At 45.1% G+C, this 16,150-nt stretch overlaps 1 protein-coding gene across 2 annotated transcripts in view; it reads right to left on the minus strand.

Moving 5' to 3' along the window:
• The window catches only part of ZNF704 (zinc finger protein 704), a 218,875-nt gene that overhangs the window by 43,244 nt on the left and 159,481 nt on the right, over positions 1–16,150 (minus strand). For both annotated transcript variants that reach the window (XM_059994813.1, XM_059994812.1), the window contains 2 exons: positions 6,631–6,734; positions 1,608–1,840 (listed from right to left, as the gene is read on the minus strand). In XM_059994813.1, coding sequence (XP_059850796.1) covers positions 1,608–1,840; positions 6,631–6,734 — 337 coding nt within the window. The remainder of the gene's footprint in view (positions 1–1,607; positions 1,841–6,630; positions 6,735–16,150) is intronic.

Below are 16,150 nucleotides of genomic sequence, written 5' to 3' on the forward strand. Positions count from 1 at the left end.
GACTAATGCAACCTAATTGCGGTGCAAGAGTATGAATGTTGGCTCGTGGCTAGAGTAGAAAGGAAAGGCTGTGATGGGCCTTCAGCAGCGCATCTTCCAAGCATTGGGGGTTCCCTGTGCTGTGAGTCCTTGCCACAAGGCTGGGCCACGCTTGCTGAGAGCCAAGGCCACACACTCTGAAGGCCCCAGAGAGAAAGTCTGTGCAGCCTGAAGCAACACAACAAGACTACAGGTCCACGCAGCCGTCTCGCCTATGGGTTCCCACTGATAAAAGTGCTAGCCTCTCTCCCCGTCTAGTCAAGCGAAGACGCAGTGTCTGTGGGGACCCACGGGATGCCGGAACAACTCCAGGCCCCCTGCCCCATGGACTGGAGTGTAAAACAGCAACTCTTCATGCCACTGCCTCCGGGAAGGATAGCAGACTACATTAATGCCCTGTTCTCTGGGCAGAGAGAGTGCGTACACCACCTCCCCTGCTACACAAGCTGCGTGATGCTAAGAGAGACGCAGGGAGGGACGGTGTTGGATCAGTGCCATCTCTTTGTTTTTCTCTTTGAAATGAACTGGGGGAAAAAAAGGTTGCACTGCAGTCCTCGGGGTTTTCTTTGGATTTTTGTTTGTGAATAGTCATTAATAATGAAGCTGCCAATTGCAAATTAAAAGAGTAATAGATAATAACAGTTTCATATTTACACGGAGATTTAAAAAATATTGTTAAAATGTTTTCTAGATAGAGCAGTAGAACTTCTTTATTCAATGAAACAGAAATGCTTTTTAAAATTGTGAGTGAACATAATGATTTAAATGTATGTGAAGAGAATGAAAAGAATATGAGTTTTCGCTTAAGGCAGACCTGGTTTGAATGGCGGTTCTGGCCCTTCCTAACCTGCAGGACAGGAGAGACTTAAACGTATAGTCTCCCTGGTCCTCAATCTCCTCCTCTCAAGACAGGAAAATAATACTTACCGTACAGGACTGCTGTGAGGATTAAATAAAAGTGTAATCAGTTAATTTATTAAATCAATTAATTAGACCTCCTTTTTCACTTCTAATTTAATAAATGTATAATTTGGGGTATATTACTTATATACTACCTACGTTTATATGTTAGCTTTCATGTATGTTTCACACCTGGTTTTATAAAAATAAGATGCAAAATATTCTTTCCAACAACGCTTCAGGGCTCAGTGAAGCGGAAAAGAGAAAAACATATTACTTTTATTTTACAGATGAAGAAGTTAAGTGCCAGGAAGAGAGTGAGTTAATTACCAAACCAAGCCTGAAGTCCAATTTTCTGACTTCCAAATACTGGTAAGTCCCAGGTTATCTGATGTTAACTCTTAACCAGTGCAGCAACTTACAACCAGGGGAGAGCATGGGGATGGGATGGGGGGAATGCGTCCTTGGAAGAAACATATTAATATTTTAGTCGTTTCTATCTGTCTTTAGCCACGACCCTTAATTTATTTTGAAACTTCAAGAACATTAGAGGGGAAGAGAGGAAGGGGCGTGGGTTGGAGAAGTAGCAAAATCGCCACCCCAGGATCAAACCCGCCCTTAGCGGGCGGAGGGAAAGCACCGTCCCGCAACTGAAACCCGAAACCAACCTTTCGTTTCCTGGGAATGGGCTCGTCAAAGAGAAGGTTGCTGGCCTCCGCCTCGTCGATGCCATCGTCCGGGGGCGCGGGGCTGCGGAAGGGCTTGAAGCTGTCGGCGGACAGCGGCGGCGACGGCGTGGACGGGTTGGACTGGTCGCTGGGGGCGCTCCAGCTCCAGTAGCCGCTGCTGCTCGTGCTGGAAGGCACGCCGCCTCCCTCCTTCCACGATCCGCTCAGGCCCTCTGTCCGTTCACACAAGCACAGCGTCAGTACCCAGTCCCGGACCCCGGGGAGCCCAGGCATGGGTAAGAGGGGAAACGGGGGCCCGGATTCCATGACGGTGAAGGCAGCTGCAGCCCACTTGGCAATTTGCAACAGCTGCGCATGTATGTTTTACTCTATTTATACTTCCAAAAAAAAAAACCCATTATAATTTATAAACATTTATTTTAGCCACACGATAACAGGTTTCTCTAAGAGTTTTCTGATGGGTGTTGCTTTGTGCAACACTAGTTCTTTCGGATGAGAGTGGAGATTACATAAAAACGAGGGGAAAAAAAGATGTTCTGGTTCCGTAAGTTTGGGAAGACCGGCGTTTATGGACTGTATCCCTAAGGGAGAAGTCATTTGCGGTATTTCCCCACACGCCACACCTCCACATTTTAACACTTTAAAAGGAATTTCTTACAGGACTGTGATTCTTGGAATACATTTTTAGAAAGAGTTAGTCTAAGATTTAAGAACCTAAGAGAACGAATTTCTGATTAGTTACCTAAAGCCATTTACCATCCTGCTTTTTCTAAGAAATAATCGTGCCTTACGTTTGGTGTGTGTTTTACATCTTACAAAGCTTATTCACACAATCTCCTGCATTCTCACAATATCTTTCAGGGTAAGGATTATCATGCCCCTTTTACAGACAAGGACCCTGAGTCACCAGGAATTTAAGTGATTTGCCATTTCACCATGATTAGTATATAACTTGGACGGGCCAGGGCCCCAAACCCTGGTATACCAGTTGGCCTTCTTTCTCCTTCAGGGCATGCAGGCCCTGTGTTGTGAGCATCCTCCCTTCTCTCTGGCAAAGCTGATATCGTAAAAGAAGTTATTGGTAATAATTACTGATAAGACTGGTGTTGAATTTTACCTTTCCACTTGTGGGGGAAAACATGATGAAATGCTTGCTAATATAGAGAGATCTTTGCTCAGTTTAATGTCTTCAGGGGGCTATTTTAATCACAGAAGATGTGCTTTACTTTTCAAAATGCCCAATCTTAATTAGCATTTGTATAAATTTGACTTTCTTTTTGGATAATTTCTTCTCCATATTAATGCACATTTTGAATATATTAAACTATATTTTAACTCCAAGGAGGAAAAAAATCCCAAAATGACTCATTAAAAAAATGCTGTTAACATCTGTGTAATTAGTAATGAAGAGAAGACAAATAGCAGACTAGCATTCATGGAAAAATTTCTCAACTACCTTCACCTAATTATAGGCTTCCAGAATATTCCACAACTTATATCAAGCAAAAATTTCAGTTAGATGAATGAAGTTTTAAGTTGAATAGCAGAAGTAAGTTGACCATCTCCTTAAAGCCAGGCTCTAACAGAATTACATGGTCATTTATGCAGGCTCACACCTTGACAGCAGCAACAAAACCAAATCAGCATCTCAGTCCCTGTAGTCTCCACAGAGACTGATATACTCCCTGGACCCAAGTTGCCTCTGATAGCTCCATTCAATACAACATGAATTCAAGAGGAGCCCAGTGTAAGGCCTTAGGTAATACTACCTGGTGTGACCAACTCACGTGGCAGGCCCAGGAGGCTTACAAATATATCACAGCATGCACTTGTAAATAAAACAAGTGCATAGTGCAAGATCTGTAATCATGTCAAGTATGAGGAACTGAAATTATTTTGAGAACCAACAATTGTTACAGTGTGGTTACACTGCTTCATGCCAATGCCAAAAGTTAATTTGTTTGTTTACCCGTGAATGACATTTCCTTTAGAAACACTATTTAGGGACCTCCCTGGTGGTCCAGTGCTTAAGAATCCGCCTTCCAATGAAAGGGACTCGGATTCAATCCCTGGTTGGGGAACTAAGATCCCACGTGCCATGGGGCAACTAGCCCGCATGCTGCAACTACTGAGCCCACGCGCTCTGAAGCCCGCGCACCACAACTAGAGAGCCCACGTGCCAAAACTACTGCGCCCATGCGCTGCAACGAAATATCCCACGTGCCGAACTGAAGATCCCAAGTGCCACAACTAAGACCCGATGCAGCCAAATAAATATTTAAAAAACAAACACTATTTAATCAGAAGGACAATGAAATCTAGAAATATATTTTTCAGAAAATTCTTCAGAAAAAAGTCAGAACCAATTCATAATATTTTTCAGGGAGCAGTGTCTCCTTATCTTAAACATGTGTTTGCTAAAAATGCAGACAGGCATTTTGCTGAATCTCACCCTCTTTGCCGACCCACATCCTAACAAAATGATCCTTTTCCAGCACAGCAAAGGATCACAACAGTTTCCAAAAATTCACTGATATACAATCATTCTGGAGATAATTTTTATTTCTAAAAAAAAAAAAGCCTTCATTATCATAAATTGCTTCCCCTTTTTAAGAATTTCCTCCCCTTTGCAGAATAAATGAGAGATATCAGAAATCTGGGATTACTATTTGGATAGTTATTTTTTAAGTCATAATGAACACTTTCTTTATAACTATGCTAAGAAAAGTTTGTATTGAAGAAGCAAAAGGTTTATTTTGATTCTAACATTTCAATACAAAGAAATATTAAAAATGTTCTCAAATTAAAAATATTCAATGGTAAAAAGAACGATTACATCAAAATTACTGTTTTCCCCTGAGGATTCCGTGAAATTCTGTAATTCCTTTTTCCTAGAATAGGTTTTGGGGATGACTTCACTTTTGCTTTTCCTATCATCTTTCTTTAGCAGCTCTGCCACGCTGAGAGGGACATCAGGAGAAATCTTGCTCATCTCAAGAGCACGGTGTCTACTCTGTGTGAGGAGGTGACATCACCCCAGCTTGAGGTGAATAATGACGGTGGGCCCTCCTGATTTCTGGTATTCATCTGAATTCCCAGTATCTTGACCATTCTTCCCACTTACAAATGGATTGGAGTAAGTTTTGGTGAGGATTCAGTGGACGTTCCACAAATTTATTTTAACACCTCTTGCTTACAACCAGATTACGGGTGAACCCTAGCGCTAGCTCATCATTGACTAGGCTGGTCTTTGAGAGAAGGTCTTCCCTGACAGTTAAGTTCCATCCGGTGGTCTCAGTACATTACATTCACTGGAGTGCAGTATGGCTTCTGCCATGGGCCATCCACTGTGAATGCTCTTGCCAAAGCCACAAAATTCTTTGTGAGGCAGAACTGAGTCCTTCTCATGCTTGACCTTCTGAAGCATCAGAGGTTGCTCCCTGAAACAAGCTTTTCCCTTGACTTTCAGGAAGTCACACTCTCCTAATCTCTGCTTCTCCAGTTACCCCTCCCTCCGCCTCTCCCTGGGTTCTTTTCCTTCCATGATGAGAAGGCTCACGACTTCCCTCTTAGCCACCTTCTCTTCTCCCTCCACTTCTCTACAACCCTCTCAGGGTCATTTCATCTGTGCTCATGGCTTCAAAATGTTGCCTTCCAATTCCACATCAGCCCAGACCTCTCTCCCAGGCTGCGCCCAGATCCCCATCAGATGCTGCCTCTTGAATGAATGATCCTCAGGTACTCCGCACTAAACGTGTTTCAAGCTGGACCTATCATCTTCTTCAGCAACCCCACTTCTTGCTCCAAACATTCACTAACAGGTGTCTTCTTCTGCCTTTGTTCCCCATCTCAGGGAATGCGCTTCCTTGCGGAAGCACAGCAACTTCACAGAAGTCACCCTTATCACTCCCCCTCCTTCATCCTCTCTGTCTATCACCAACTCCTGTTGATTCTGCCTTTTTCACATTTCTCAGTTATGCCCTATATGTATCCACACTGTGACCACCAAGATTCAGGACACCCACATGTGATTTTCTTGTTTATTTTTTGTTTTGCCCTGTAAATCCAGTTATAACTTTCTAGTGCCTAAATCATTTAATAGCTCTCCTATAGCCTCAGATTAATGTCTAAACTCATAACCAGGCATACACGGCCCCCTGATTTCCTGCCAGGCTCTCCAACTTCATCTCCTACTGCCCTCCTGATTCATCATATTGAATTATGCAAGTCAATATTATATCATGACTAAGGAGATCTGGAATCAGGAAGATAGAATAGAATTTCAGCTCTGCTCTTTACAAGTTAATTAATCCCCAAGTGCCTCAGTTCACTCATCTGTAAAACAGTGATAACATCTCATAGAATTGTTGTGAGAATTACATGAGATAAAGCAAATTTAGTACTTGGCACATAGTAAGTGCTCAATAAATGCTAGCCATTAATACAGCTGTGATCATCTTTCCCGCCCCCCCCCCCCCTCCTGCAAAGAGACTGTACACTACCTGGGAGTATGGACACTGTTTCAGTGATGTATTCAAACCATCTATTATGGTACCTAATAAATACATACTGAATGAAAGAACAGATTAAGAAGCCTAGGATAATGCTTTTTCAAAATATTTAATCTTCAGAGCTCTTTGGTCCAACTCCCTCTCCAACCAAACAGAAAGAAAAAGCTGGGGAAGTAACTTCATTAGACCAGTCTCCATTTACCTGGGGGGAAAAGGAACACAGGTTCTCAAAGACGTGTTCTGGAAAGGTGATGGGGATCAATAAATGGGTAGTGAAAGGATGGACGCATGAATGAGATGCAGTGGGGTCTTTGGGATGACGGAGAGGAGGCTGATAGCTCTGGGGTCCACTTCTTCCGCATTTCTCCTCACTTCCTACGGACGGGTGAGCGTTAATTGTTCACTGCGTGTGGCGGGAATGAGACCCCTCAAAGAGAAGCTCTGCTCTCGGGGTCAGAGGGTCCTCCCTGTGCCCCATACCCCAGCCTCACCGTTCTGCCGCACAGGAGGGCTCCGAACCAAAGGGCTGGTGGACAAGCTGGTTAGTACCATCGCTGCTGTCACCTTGTCCATGTCCAGTTCCTCTGAGGATTTCCTGGAAAACAGGGAGGGGCGTTGTTAACTGTGCTCATTCTGCACCTACCACGCCAAGGACCACAGGCTACCATACACATTTACTCCTTTAGCTTGTCCCAATGAAAACCCAGTGTTTTGTTGGTTTTATTGTGCAGGTAAGGAAGCCGAACTCCATAAGTCAAAATCATGTAGTGTCAGGGGACTTCCGTGGCGGTCCCGTGGTTAAGACTCTGCGCTTCCACCGCAAGGGGCGCAGGCGCAATCCCTGGTCAGGGAACTAAGATCCCACATGCTGCGCGGCGTGGCCAAAAAAAAAAATTAAATTAAATTAAAAAAATCTGATTTATTAAAAAAATCCTACAGTATTAGGAAGTGATGGTTTCATTCACTGGTCATTCATCTAACAGGTGTTTACTGAGAGTACAGTACCGGGCTAGGCACTTCTAGGCATAGGTGATGCATGGTAAACCACACACAAGGCTGGTGGGAAGAGACACAGTGATCAGTAAACAACCAAAAAGGAACAGAATAATTTCTGAGAGTGACAAGTGCTATGTAGGGCACAGACATTTTGACATGACGATGGCTGTGGGCAGCTGCACTTATTGGGGTCAGGAAAGGTTCTCCGAGAAGGTGATGTCTGAGGTGAAGTGTGAAGGGAGGAGGGGAAGGGGAAATGGACCCCAAGCAGCAGAGACAGCTGTGTGAAGGCGAGGCAGCAGGAATCAGCACCGGAGATCTCAAGAGAGACCCACTGGTGTGAGAAGGAGAGAGTGGTGCCAAGCTGGTCTTGTGGGGTCGTGTGGCCATTGAAGGTGTTTCGGTTTTATTCCAGGTGCAACAGGAAGTCCCTAGAAGGCTTGAATCAGGTCTAGTGACATAAAATGATTAATATTTTTAAGTTCATGGCCCAAGCTGCTACACGGAGAGCGGATTTTAGGGAAGGCAGAATAGAAGCAGGGAGGCCAGTTAGGACATGATTGCTAGGAGTCCAGACAAGAGGAAACAGTGGCAGGGACTAGGTTGGGGGCAGTAGCAGGTGGTCTGGCAGGACCGGCTGCTGTACTTGGTGTGCGGGGTGAGAAGAAGGGCAGGCACCCAGGTCTTTGGCTTGAGCATTAACTAGAGCCATTTACCGAGATGGAGAGAGTGGAGGAAAACGCAGTTAGGGGTGTATAAACTCCAGTGCTCTGCTTCACAACACTCTACTAAAGAAAGGCTAGGTCAGGGGGTAGTTACCGTGTGGTTAAAGTGAAGAGCCGCTGAGAAGCAGAGGTTACTCTGGTTCATTAATCTTGGCCAGTTAACCCCGAATAAAGGTTCATCAGATAATGATCACAGTGAACTGAAGCCAGCTGCAGTTGATTTCAGTAAAGAAGTTAATATCGAGAGGCAAAAATGTATGCGGTACCTTGACATCAGATAAATTGTACCATCTTCTGAGAGATGAACATTTCGAATAAGGGAACAGTTGAAGAAGCCCCAGAGGATTAATGAGGCATATCGACAAAGGAATTGACACCTTGACAAATGTGGCTTTCATTCACAGGTGTGCTGTACAATTTGTAAAAGCGACGAACCCTCAGAGAAACCTTATGGCCTTGCTTCACAACAACAATGGGAAAAGAGATTCCCGAATCGGAGAAAAATCAAATGGTTCCCAGTTTAGGTGGGTTGGATTAATTTCAACATGAAGTTACAAGAATTATTACGGTTTGGCTCTCGGATGTTCACCAAGGTGCTGAATTACTAAGCAAAGCATACTCTTTCAATCTAAGGTACCAAACATGGGAATCTTTGAAATTTTCTTCTAGAGTTCTTCTCAAAGTAACTTATGCTCGCTCTTGGCCAACGGATCCATCAAAAGACAAATTACTTGTTTCAGAGAAAAATACTTCTAGAAAGCGAGCTTGGGAGCACACAATGAAATTTATTGCACAGAAGTTTTCAAGACAGTTTCATACACTTAGGGAAGAAACTAGTCACTCATTTGGCATACCATGAAAGGATGTTACAGTACCCACAATTTATAAGATCCTTGGACTTGGGAGTAAAAGTGATGCCATTTCCCCCCTGCCCCCAGAAATGAGGGCTCCTGAAACAGCCAGGGAAAGAACTTAAAGCACCTTAAGGTAACTTGGAGTGTTTTATGGCTCAACCTTCCCAGGTAGTCATGGTCACAGGGGGACTGAGTTACTTGGGGGCCTTGAAGGAGAAAGGCTTGCTACAGAGACTGTTCTGTAGATGGTGGGGCTCCTCTGACCGGCCACCGGCCCAGAGCCCAGCTGTCAGGATCACTCCAGGCTGGCGGGGGGTGGGGGGACGCACCTGAACAGGCTGTCCTGCCATCTCTTCAAAGACTGAATTACAGGAGCTGCTGACTTCTCTTTCCCACTGCCAGTCTTCTCCTTCTCTTTTGTTAACAAAAGGTGTAAGAACCTGGGAAAGAGGCCCATGAGCCTGGCACAGGGAAATGGCATGACTCTGTAGGGAGAAGGTCCCCTTGCCACCTGCCCCGATCCCTAATGGGACCTGCTATGCAGTCATGGTTTTCCTCTCTTGGTTTCAGGGACCTTCATTTTTCCTTCCTCAATCTGCTCTGTAGCTTTTTTGATTTTTCCCATCTAACATGCACATTTTGTTTTAGACTCACTGATAATTAACTTAAAAGCTGATTTGTGTGTTCTTTAAATATGGAGATCAATAGAGCACATAGCATTACAAAATATGCATTTTTATTTCGCATTTCCAAAAGCTGGAGTTTCAAAATAATTATTGCCTGTCATAGAGCGTATTTCTGATGAAGAGCAGAAAGGGGAGGGCTTCCCTGGTGGCGCAGTGGTTGAGAGTCCGCCTGCCGATGCGGGGGACACGGGTTCGTGCCCCGGTCTGGGAAGATCCCACATGCCGTGGAGCGGCTGGGCCCGTGAGCCATGGCCACTGGGCCTGCGCGTCCGGAGCCTGTGCTCCACAACGGGAGAGGCCGCAACAGTGAGAGGCCCGCGTACAGCAAAAAAAAAAAAAAAAAAAGAGTAGAAAGGGGAATAAACATTAGTATAATCAGAGTGTTTCTGAATTTGGATTACCTTTAAGTTTCCCATTGGCATTGGAGTTTATTACCAACAACAACAAATCAAAGGAATACATTGCTAATGATTCAGTTAACTTGTCTTTCTCAGGAAGTATTTTTATCCTGCTACATGAAACATTAGCGGATGATATGGCCTTGTGCTGAGCTGTGTTTTTGTTTTTATCTTTAATTTCTTTTGGTACAGCACTATCTAATTACTGATTCATTGGTGCTGTAAATTCAAATCCTTATAATTGAACACAAATAGATGATATACAAAGTAGAATTTGTTACACTTTGAGAGAATCGCTACAAAGGCCTTCTGGTAGATTTAGAGTTGTTGAGGCTGGAAAAAAAAAATCACTGGAGGTGATACTACATATTCTCTCCTAATTTGAAACTGAATCTACTGTTGAAAACCTTACTAATCACGTGTTTACAAAAGGTTGAGACCTTTTTCAATTAATCTTTTCTCTCAGACTTAGTTGAGTAATATGGGACTTAATAACATTTAGAATTTTTTTTTAAAAATAGTAATATTCATTGTTACTCTATATGTGATTTGCCCCTCAGGCTGACCTGGCTTCGATGGATGAATAGGATTTCAAGAAGGGAGAATCACATTTCAGGCAAGGAATTAGGCAAGTCCTTGCCTTGTAATCCACTTAGGAGTCCTATTTGAAGGATGGGAGATGAGAACACAGAGCCTGGGCCAGTTCATGGGGCCTCATGTGCCAGGCTAAGTGGCTTGTCGTATTCTTGTAAGCAGAGGGAAGCCATTGAACCTTCATGAAACTGGCGGAGAGACAGATGATCAATCTGTATTTTAGAGAAGGGTCAAAATGGAAAATGTAATGGAAAGGGAAGAAGCTAAAGGTAGGCTGTTTAGCTATTTTTAGTTAAACCGTAATTCAAACCCAAAGTAATAGACTAAGAGACATCTGTTGCTCGATGAACAGATAGCATTTAGTCTTTGAGGACAGACTCCCTACATATCTGCTAAAGAGGTGTCCTGGGCCTCTCTGGGAGAGGCAGTAATGGTAATGGTGAAGAGCACAGACTTTGGAATGAGTTAGATCATGTGGCTTCAAATCCACTCTGCCATTACTAGCTGTGTGACCTTGGGTAAATTACTTAACATCTCAGAGTCTCTGTTTCTTTATTAGAAAGAGGAAGATAAAAATAGATCTGTCGAGAAGGTTAAATGAGAAAACGTATGCAAGCACAAGCACACAGCCTCACTACAGTAAGGGTTCCGTGGATGTTAGCTATTATTAACCTTCAAGTTCATGAACACGCCCATAGCACATAACCCCACAGCAAAGAGGAAAGTGTTAGGTTACTTCACTTGCTCTTCCTATTCACCACCAACACTAGCAGTTATTACTTTTCTTTTCTTTTCTTTTCTTTTTTTTTTTTTTTTTTTTTTTTTTTTTGCGGTACGCGGGCCTCTCACTGTTGTGGCCTCTCCCGTTGCGGAGCACAGGCTCCGGACGCGCAGTCTCAGCGGCCATGGCTCACGGGCCCAGCCGCTCCGCGGCATGTGGGATCTTCCCGGACCGGGGCACAAACCCGCGTCCCCTGCATCGGCAGGCAGACTCTCAACCACTGCGCCACCAGGGAAGGCCTACTTTTCTTTTTTTGCGGGGGTAGGGTAGGGTGGCTTGTGCTGGTGGTGTTATTTTTCATAAAGACACAAACTTCACAAGAGTAAGAGATGGTAACACTGGCGCAGGGAAGAGCAGCTGCTGGGTCCCTCGCTAGAGCTTCACACTGGAGCCTTGGCAAGGATACAGCTCATGACATCATGGCTCTTGAGGACGGTCCACAAGTTGCCAAAGCCTTGAGTGCCCGTTTGGATTTAATTTTGAAAAACTTTCTGCTTTCAACCCTCACTCCTGCGGTAGTAGCTGTGTGCTCAGAGCTCCTTTAGTTCCTGGAAAGACAGTCTCAAGAAAATTCGGCAGAGTCTCTGCCCTCCGGAGCTCTAGTCTGTTGAAGAACCAGACTTTCATCGGATACACACAAATAAATGTAAACTTACAGACGTGACAAATGCCAGGAAGGAGTGGATGGATTCGGTGCTCCTGGCTAAGGGGAGAACTCCCGGCTCAGGGGGGCTCGAAGGGGCATTGGTGTTGCCTTGCTGAGGCCGTGGACGAGCCCGGGGCTGGGCAGTGCGAGAGTGCAGGCCAGGCTGCCGTCAAAGGAATGACAAGGCCGAGCGGGGTGGCCCTTGCACAGGTAGGGCCTGTGAAGTTGTGTAAGGCCCTTATCTTAAAGGCCCTGGGAAGCACTGAATTGTTTCAAGTGGGGTGGGGTTGGGAGAGGTCAGGTCAGCTTGGGGTGATGCTATCAGATGTGCTTTTCAAAAAGCTCACTCTGGTTGCCATGTGGAAAATGAGTTTCTGGGGTTTGACAACCGATCTTTTATCGGAAGAATTGATTGCCTGGTGACTGTGGCAGCAGGTTGGAGAAGGACATCACTTGTGACATAAAGAGGCAGTTGCGGGGGTGTGCAGCAGCAGGGGACACGGCCCCGGGCCCGGGGTCTCCCGCGTGGGTGGGCGCTGCCGGTGTGGCCCCGAGCGCTCGGCCGTGGCCTGCGCCGAGAAGCCCGGCTATTGTTCACGCCACAAGAAGCATTTTTCTTCTTTTGATAACACTTCATGCCTGAATGCCATCTGCTTGCAGGGTGCATACAAATACGGTCTCCCCTGGCTAACCCACCAGCTAAGAGAGAAGTGTTTTACACCCAAGAGAGCCATAAAAGACATTTAACTGCAATTAAAGCGTGGTAGTAATAAACGGAAATAAAAATGAAGAATACATTTCTTAGATTAGCACCGATCCAGCTCCTTAGCAACTGCCAAAATCTGCTGTCTAGACCGAGTTCAACTACTTTTAAAACTTGTGGTAACCTTCAAACAAGGAATAAAGTCTGAAAATAAAGTCTCTCTCCCTGGAAAGGCCACAGTGACATCCCCAATCTTGGAATTCTGGGAAAGCTTTTCCTGAGAGTTTGGAAAACTGGATTCAGTAACTGTTAAACGTGATTAAGCACAAAAACTTCATTTTCTTTCTAAAGGGATCTTGTAGCAAAAGTGGTCAGTGTTACCTCCTCCAATTTCATTTCAGCTTTTGTTTCCTTTAAGACTATAGGGAAGATCAGAGAAGCTGCCTCCAGTGCACTAAAGTGTCCAGCGGCCTTGATTAAACAAGACGGAAAAATGAGAGCAAACACATCATAATAGGTAAGGCAACACAGGCCAGTACTTCTGAGACGACCTGGGGGGAAGGATCATTTTTAAGAAATTTCTAATCTGTCATGGATCAATACTTTCGTAAAATACAAGGGAAAAAATGGGCTGTGGAAGATGTGGCCACGTTAAATTTCTATGTACATTTCTAAACTGCTGCTTCCTCTCGATTTCCGTACCCAGCTCACTGCGGGCTGGTAACGGAGTGCAGACCAGCACCGGTCCATGGACTGCACGTTGAGTACGTGGAACTAGGCAATTGCTTTGATGTCCATCTCACTTTGCCTGAAAAGACGGCATCCAGTCCTGTCCCTCTGTCCCCCACTTGCCGCTCTGCTCCTCTTGGGCCCCTCCCACCACTGACTTCTCTCTCTCGGCCGTTGTCACTCTGCACCCTGGGCCCCTCATCCCATTGTCGATGATCCCTCACCCTCTCCCCTGTACTGTACGTGGGCTCTCCTCTGAAGTTACTCCTCTTTTCCGTTGGGGTTACTTCTCCTGTCACCCCCCACTGATGTCAGGAGAGGATGCTGGCTTTTGCCCTGCCTCCTAGGAGACCATCCCTCTTTACCCTCATGCAAAAACTCCTGGGTTTCTGAGGCTCGGCTGTGCAGTTCTCTCTCCCTCTTCCTATTTTAGCCATCACCAGCCTTTCCATCGGCACCTCTCTCGCCTAATAGTCATTGAATATTTTGGCACATAAATTATAGCCATTATTTTTACCTTGCCTAGGAGATCCTAGGAGATCTACTGAAAGCACCCACTATCCTAATTTCTGGCCCCTTAGCCCCCAAAACATGCAGCAGAGTGCTGGCTGAACTTGAGGGAAAGACACTGCAGTCAGAGAGACTGAGGTTTAATCCCCAGAAACTCCATTTACTAGCTGAGTGATTTTAGGCAAATCTCGTAGCTTTGTGTAGCTTCATTCCTCATGTATAAATGGGAATGATAATAATACTGACCTCACAGGGTTTTGGAGGAATTAAATAACTTATGTAAAATACCTGACATATACTAAACACTCAGTGAATAATAATTATTATTATCATTATCCTTTATCCAAACTCTTATTTCAGTGAACTTTTCTCAGGTTAAAAACCTGAATTATACCTACTGAAGTATTTATAGGTGAAATAACATGGAAACTAGGATTTGCTTTAATATACTACAGCCTCCCTCTCCCCCATCCCCAAAAGTGATATAAGACGGGCAAAATGTTAGTACTTGTTGAGGCTATGAGATGGGTATTGAGGGATTCATTAGACCATTCGCTCTACTTCTATGTATATTTGAAACTTCCACAATACAAATCAAAAACAAGAACACAAACCTGGATTTGGGCCACGATTTGTTATTTCTCTCCCCCAGCCTCACACTCCCCTGCTCTCTAGCTCACACTGCCTTACTGCCACCGCACCTGCTCTTCTGCCCCCAGAGACAGCCGGTCTCTTGCTTCTTCCGATTTCCCCCAGGTTACCAGCTTGCCGCTGTCTACCCCTTCCCTACGGTTGGGTTCACTAGTTGATGCCCTGGACGTGTCTTTTATCAGCATCCTTGAATCCCTGGCCTTTCTAGCCTTTTGCTTCACTGGCCCAGAAGAACCAAACCCTGGTGGGATCCTCCCTGGCTGCTTTTTACTCCCTCGCTGGGGCAGCCAAGTGCTGATGGAAACCACCAGAGACCCTGCTGAGTGGGTCCAGCCTCAGCATAGATCCCACCTGTGCTTCTCCTCAACAGGCCCTTCATCTGTCCTTGGTCAGCACACGCTCCATCTACACCCAGGATTATCCTCTATCTTTACCTCTCTCTTCAAGGTTCAACTCCTGCAAACCCATATAGCAGATACTCTTTTTTCTGCCAATACTACACGGTTTAAAAAGTTTTTAAAAATTTTTATATAATTTTTAAAGGTTACACTCCATTTACAGTTATTACAAAATATTGTCTATAGTCCCCATGCTCTATAATACATCCTTGAGCCTAACTTTTTTTTTTTTTTTTTTTTTGCCGTACACGGGCCTCTCACTGTTGTGACCTCTCCCGTTGTGGAGCACAGGCTCCGGACACACAGGCTCAGTGGCCATGGCTCACGGGCCCAGCCGCTCCGTGGCATGTGGGATCTTCCTGGACTGGGGCACGAACCCGCATCCCCTGCATCTCAACCACTGCGCCACCAGGGAAGCCCCTTGAGCCTATCTTACACCCAACAGTTTGTACCTCCCACTCCTCTACCTGTATATTGCCCCTTCCCCCTCTGGTAATCACTAGTTTGCTCTCCATATCTGAGTCTGCTCTTTTTTTTCGGTTATATTCACTCGTTTGTTGTATTTTTTAGATTCTACATATAAATGATATCGTACAGTATTTGTCTTTCTCTGTCTGACTTACTTCACTTAGCATAATGCCCTCCAAGTCCATCCATGTTGCTGCGAATGGCAAAGTCTCATTCTTTTTTATGGCTGAGTATATTCCGTCATATCTGTGTACCACATCTTCTCTATCCATTCATCTCCTGATGGTCCGTTAGGTTGCTCCCATATCTCGGCTATTGTAAATAATGCTGCCATGAATACTGGGCTTCATGTATCTTTTTGAATTAGTGTTTTTAGTAAACAGCAGATACTCTAACCTCCTACATTTTAGAGCAAATTGAGGCCCACAGGCAGGACCTCTCTCACACTTTGCCTCTTCACCTCCTTTCCTCGGCCTCACAGGTGGTTCAAGTGTTGCTTTTCCTGCTTGAAGCCATGCCTCCACCTGTACCAACTTCATCCCCCTCTTTATCCTGCCCCTTCTCCTGTGCCCACTTCGCTTTTTCTCAGTCCCCTAACATGCTTAAGTGTTTCTTCCCACCTGCGCTCAGGGACACTGAACAGGAATGGACAGGGGTAGAACAGGAGTGAGGGCAGTGGTTGGAGAACACAAGAGACAAGAGACTCTCAAGGAGGGACAGGCTCACAGTATCAAAGGAGGTGGACACCAAGCCCATCAGGACCAGCGGGTCGCCGGGCAGTAGCAGAAACTTTAGCAGGAAAGGAAGTGGCATTGCTGTGGGTTGAGGAGTGAATGGTTACTAGGAGGTGAGAAATTGGAGGCAGGGATCGT

Source organism: Delphinus delphis, chromosome 17, assembly GCF_949987515.2.
Source record: "Delphinus delphis chromosome 17, mDelDel1.2, whole genome shotgun sequence".
Lineage (NCBI taxonomy): Eukaryota > Metazoa > Chordata > Mammalia > Artiodactyla > Delphinidae > Delphinus > Delphinus delphis.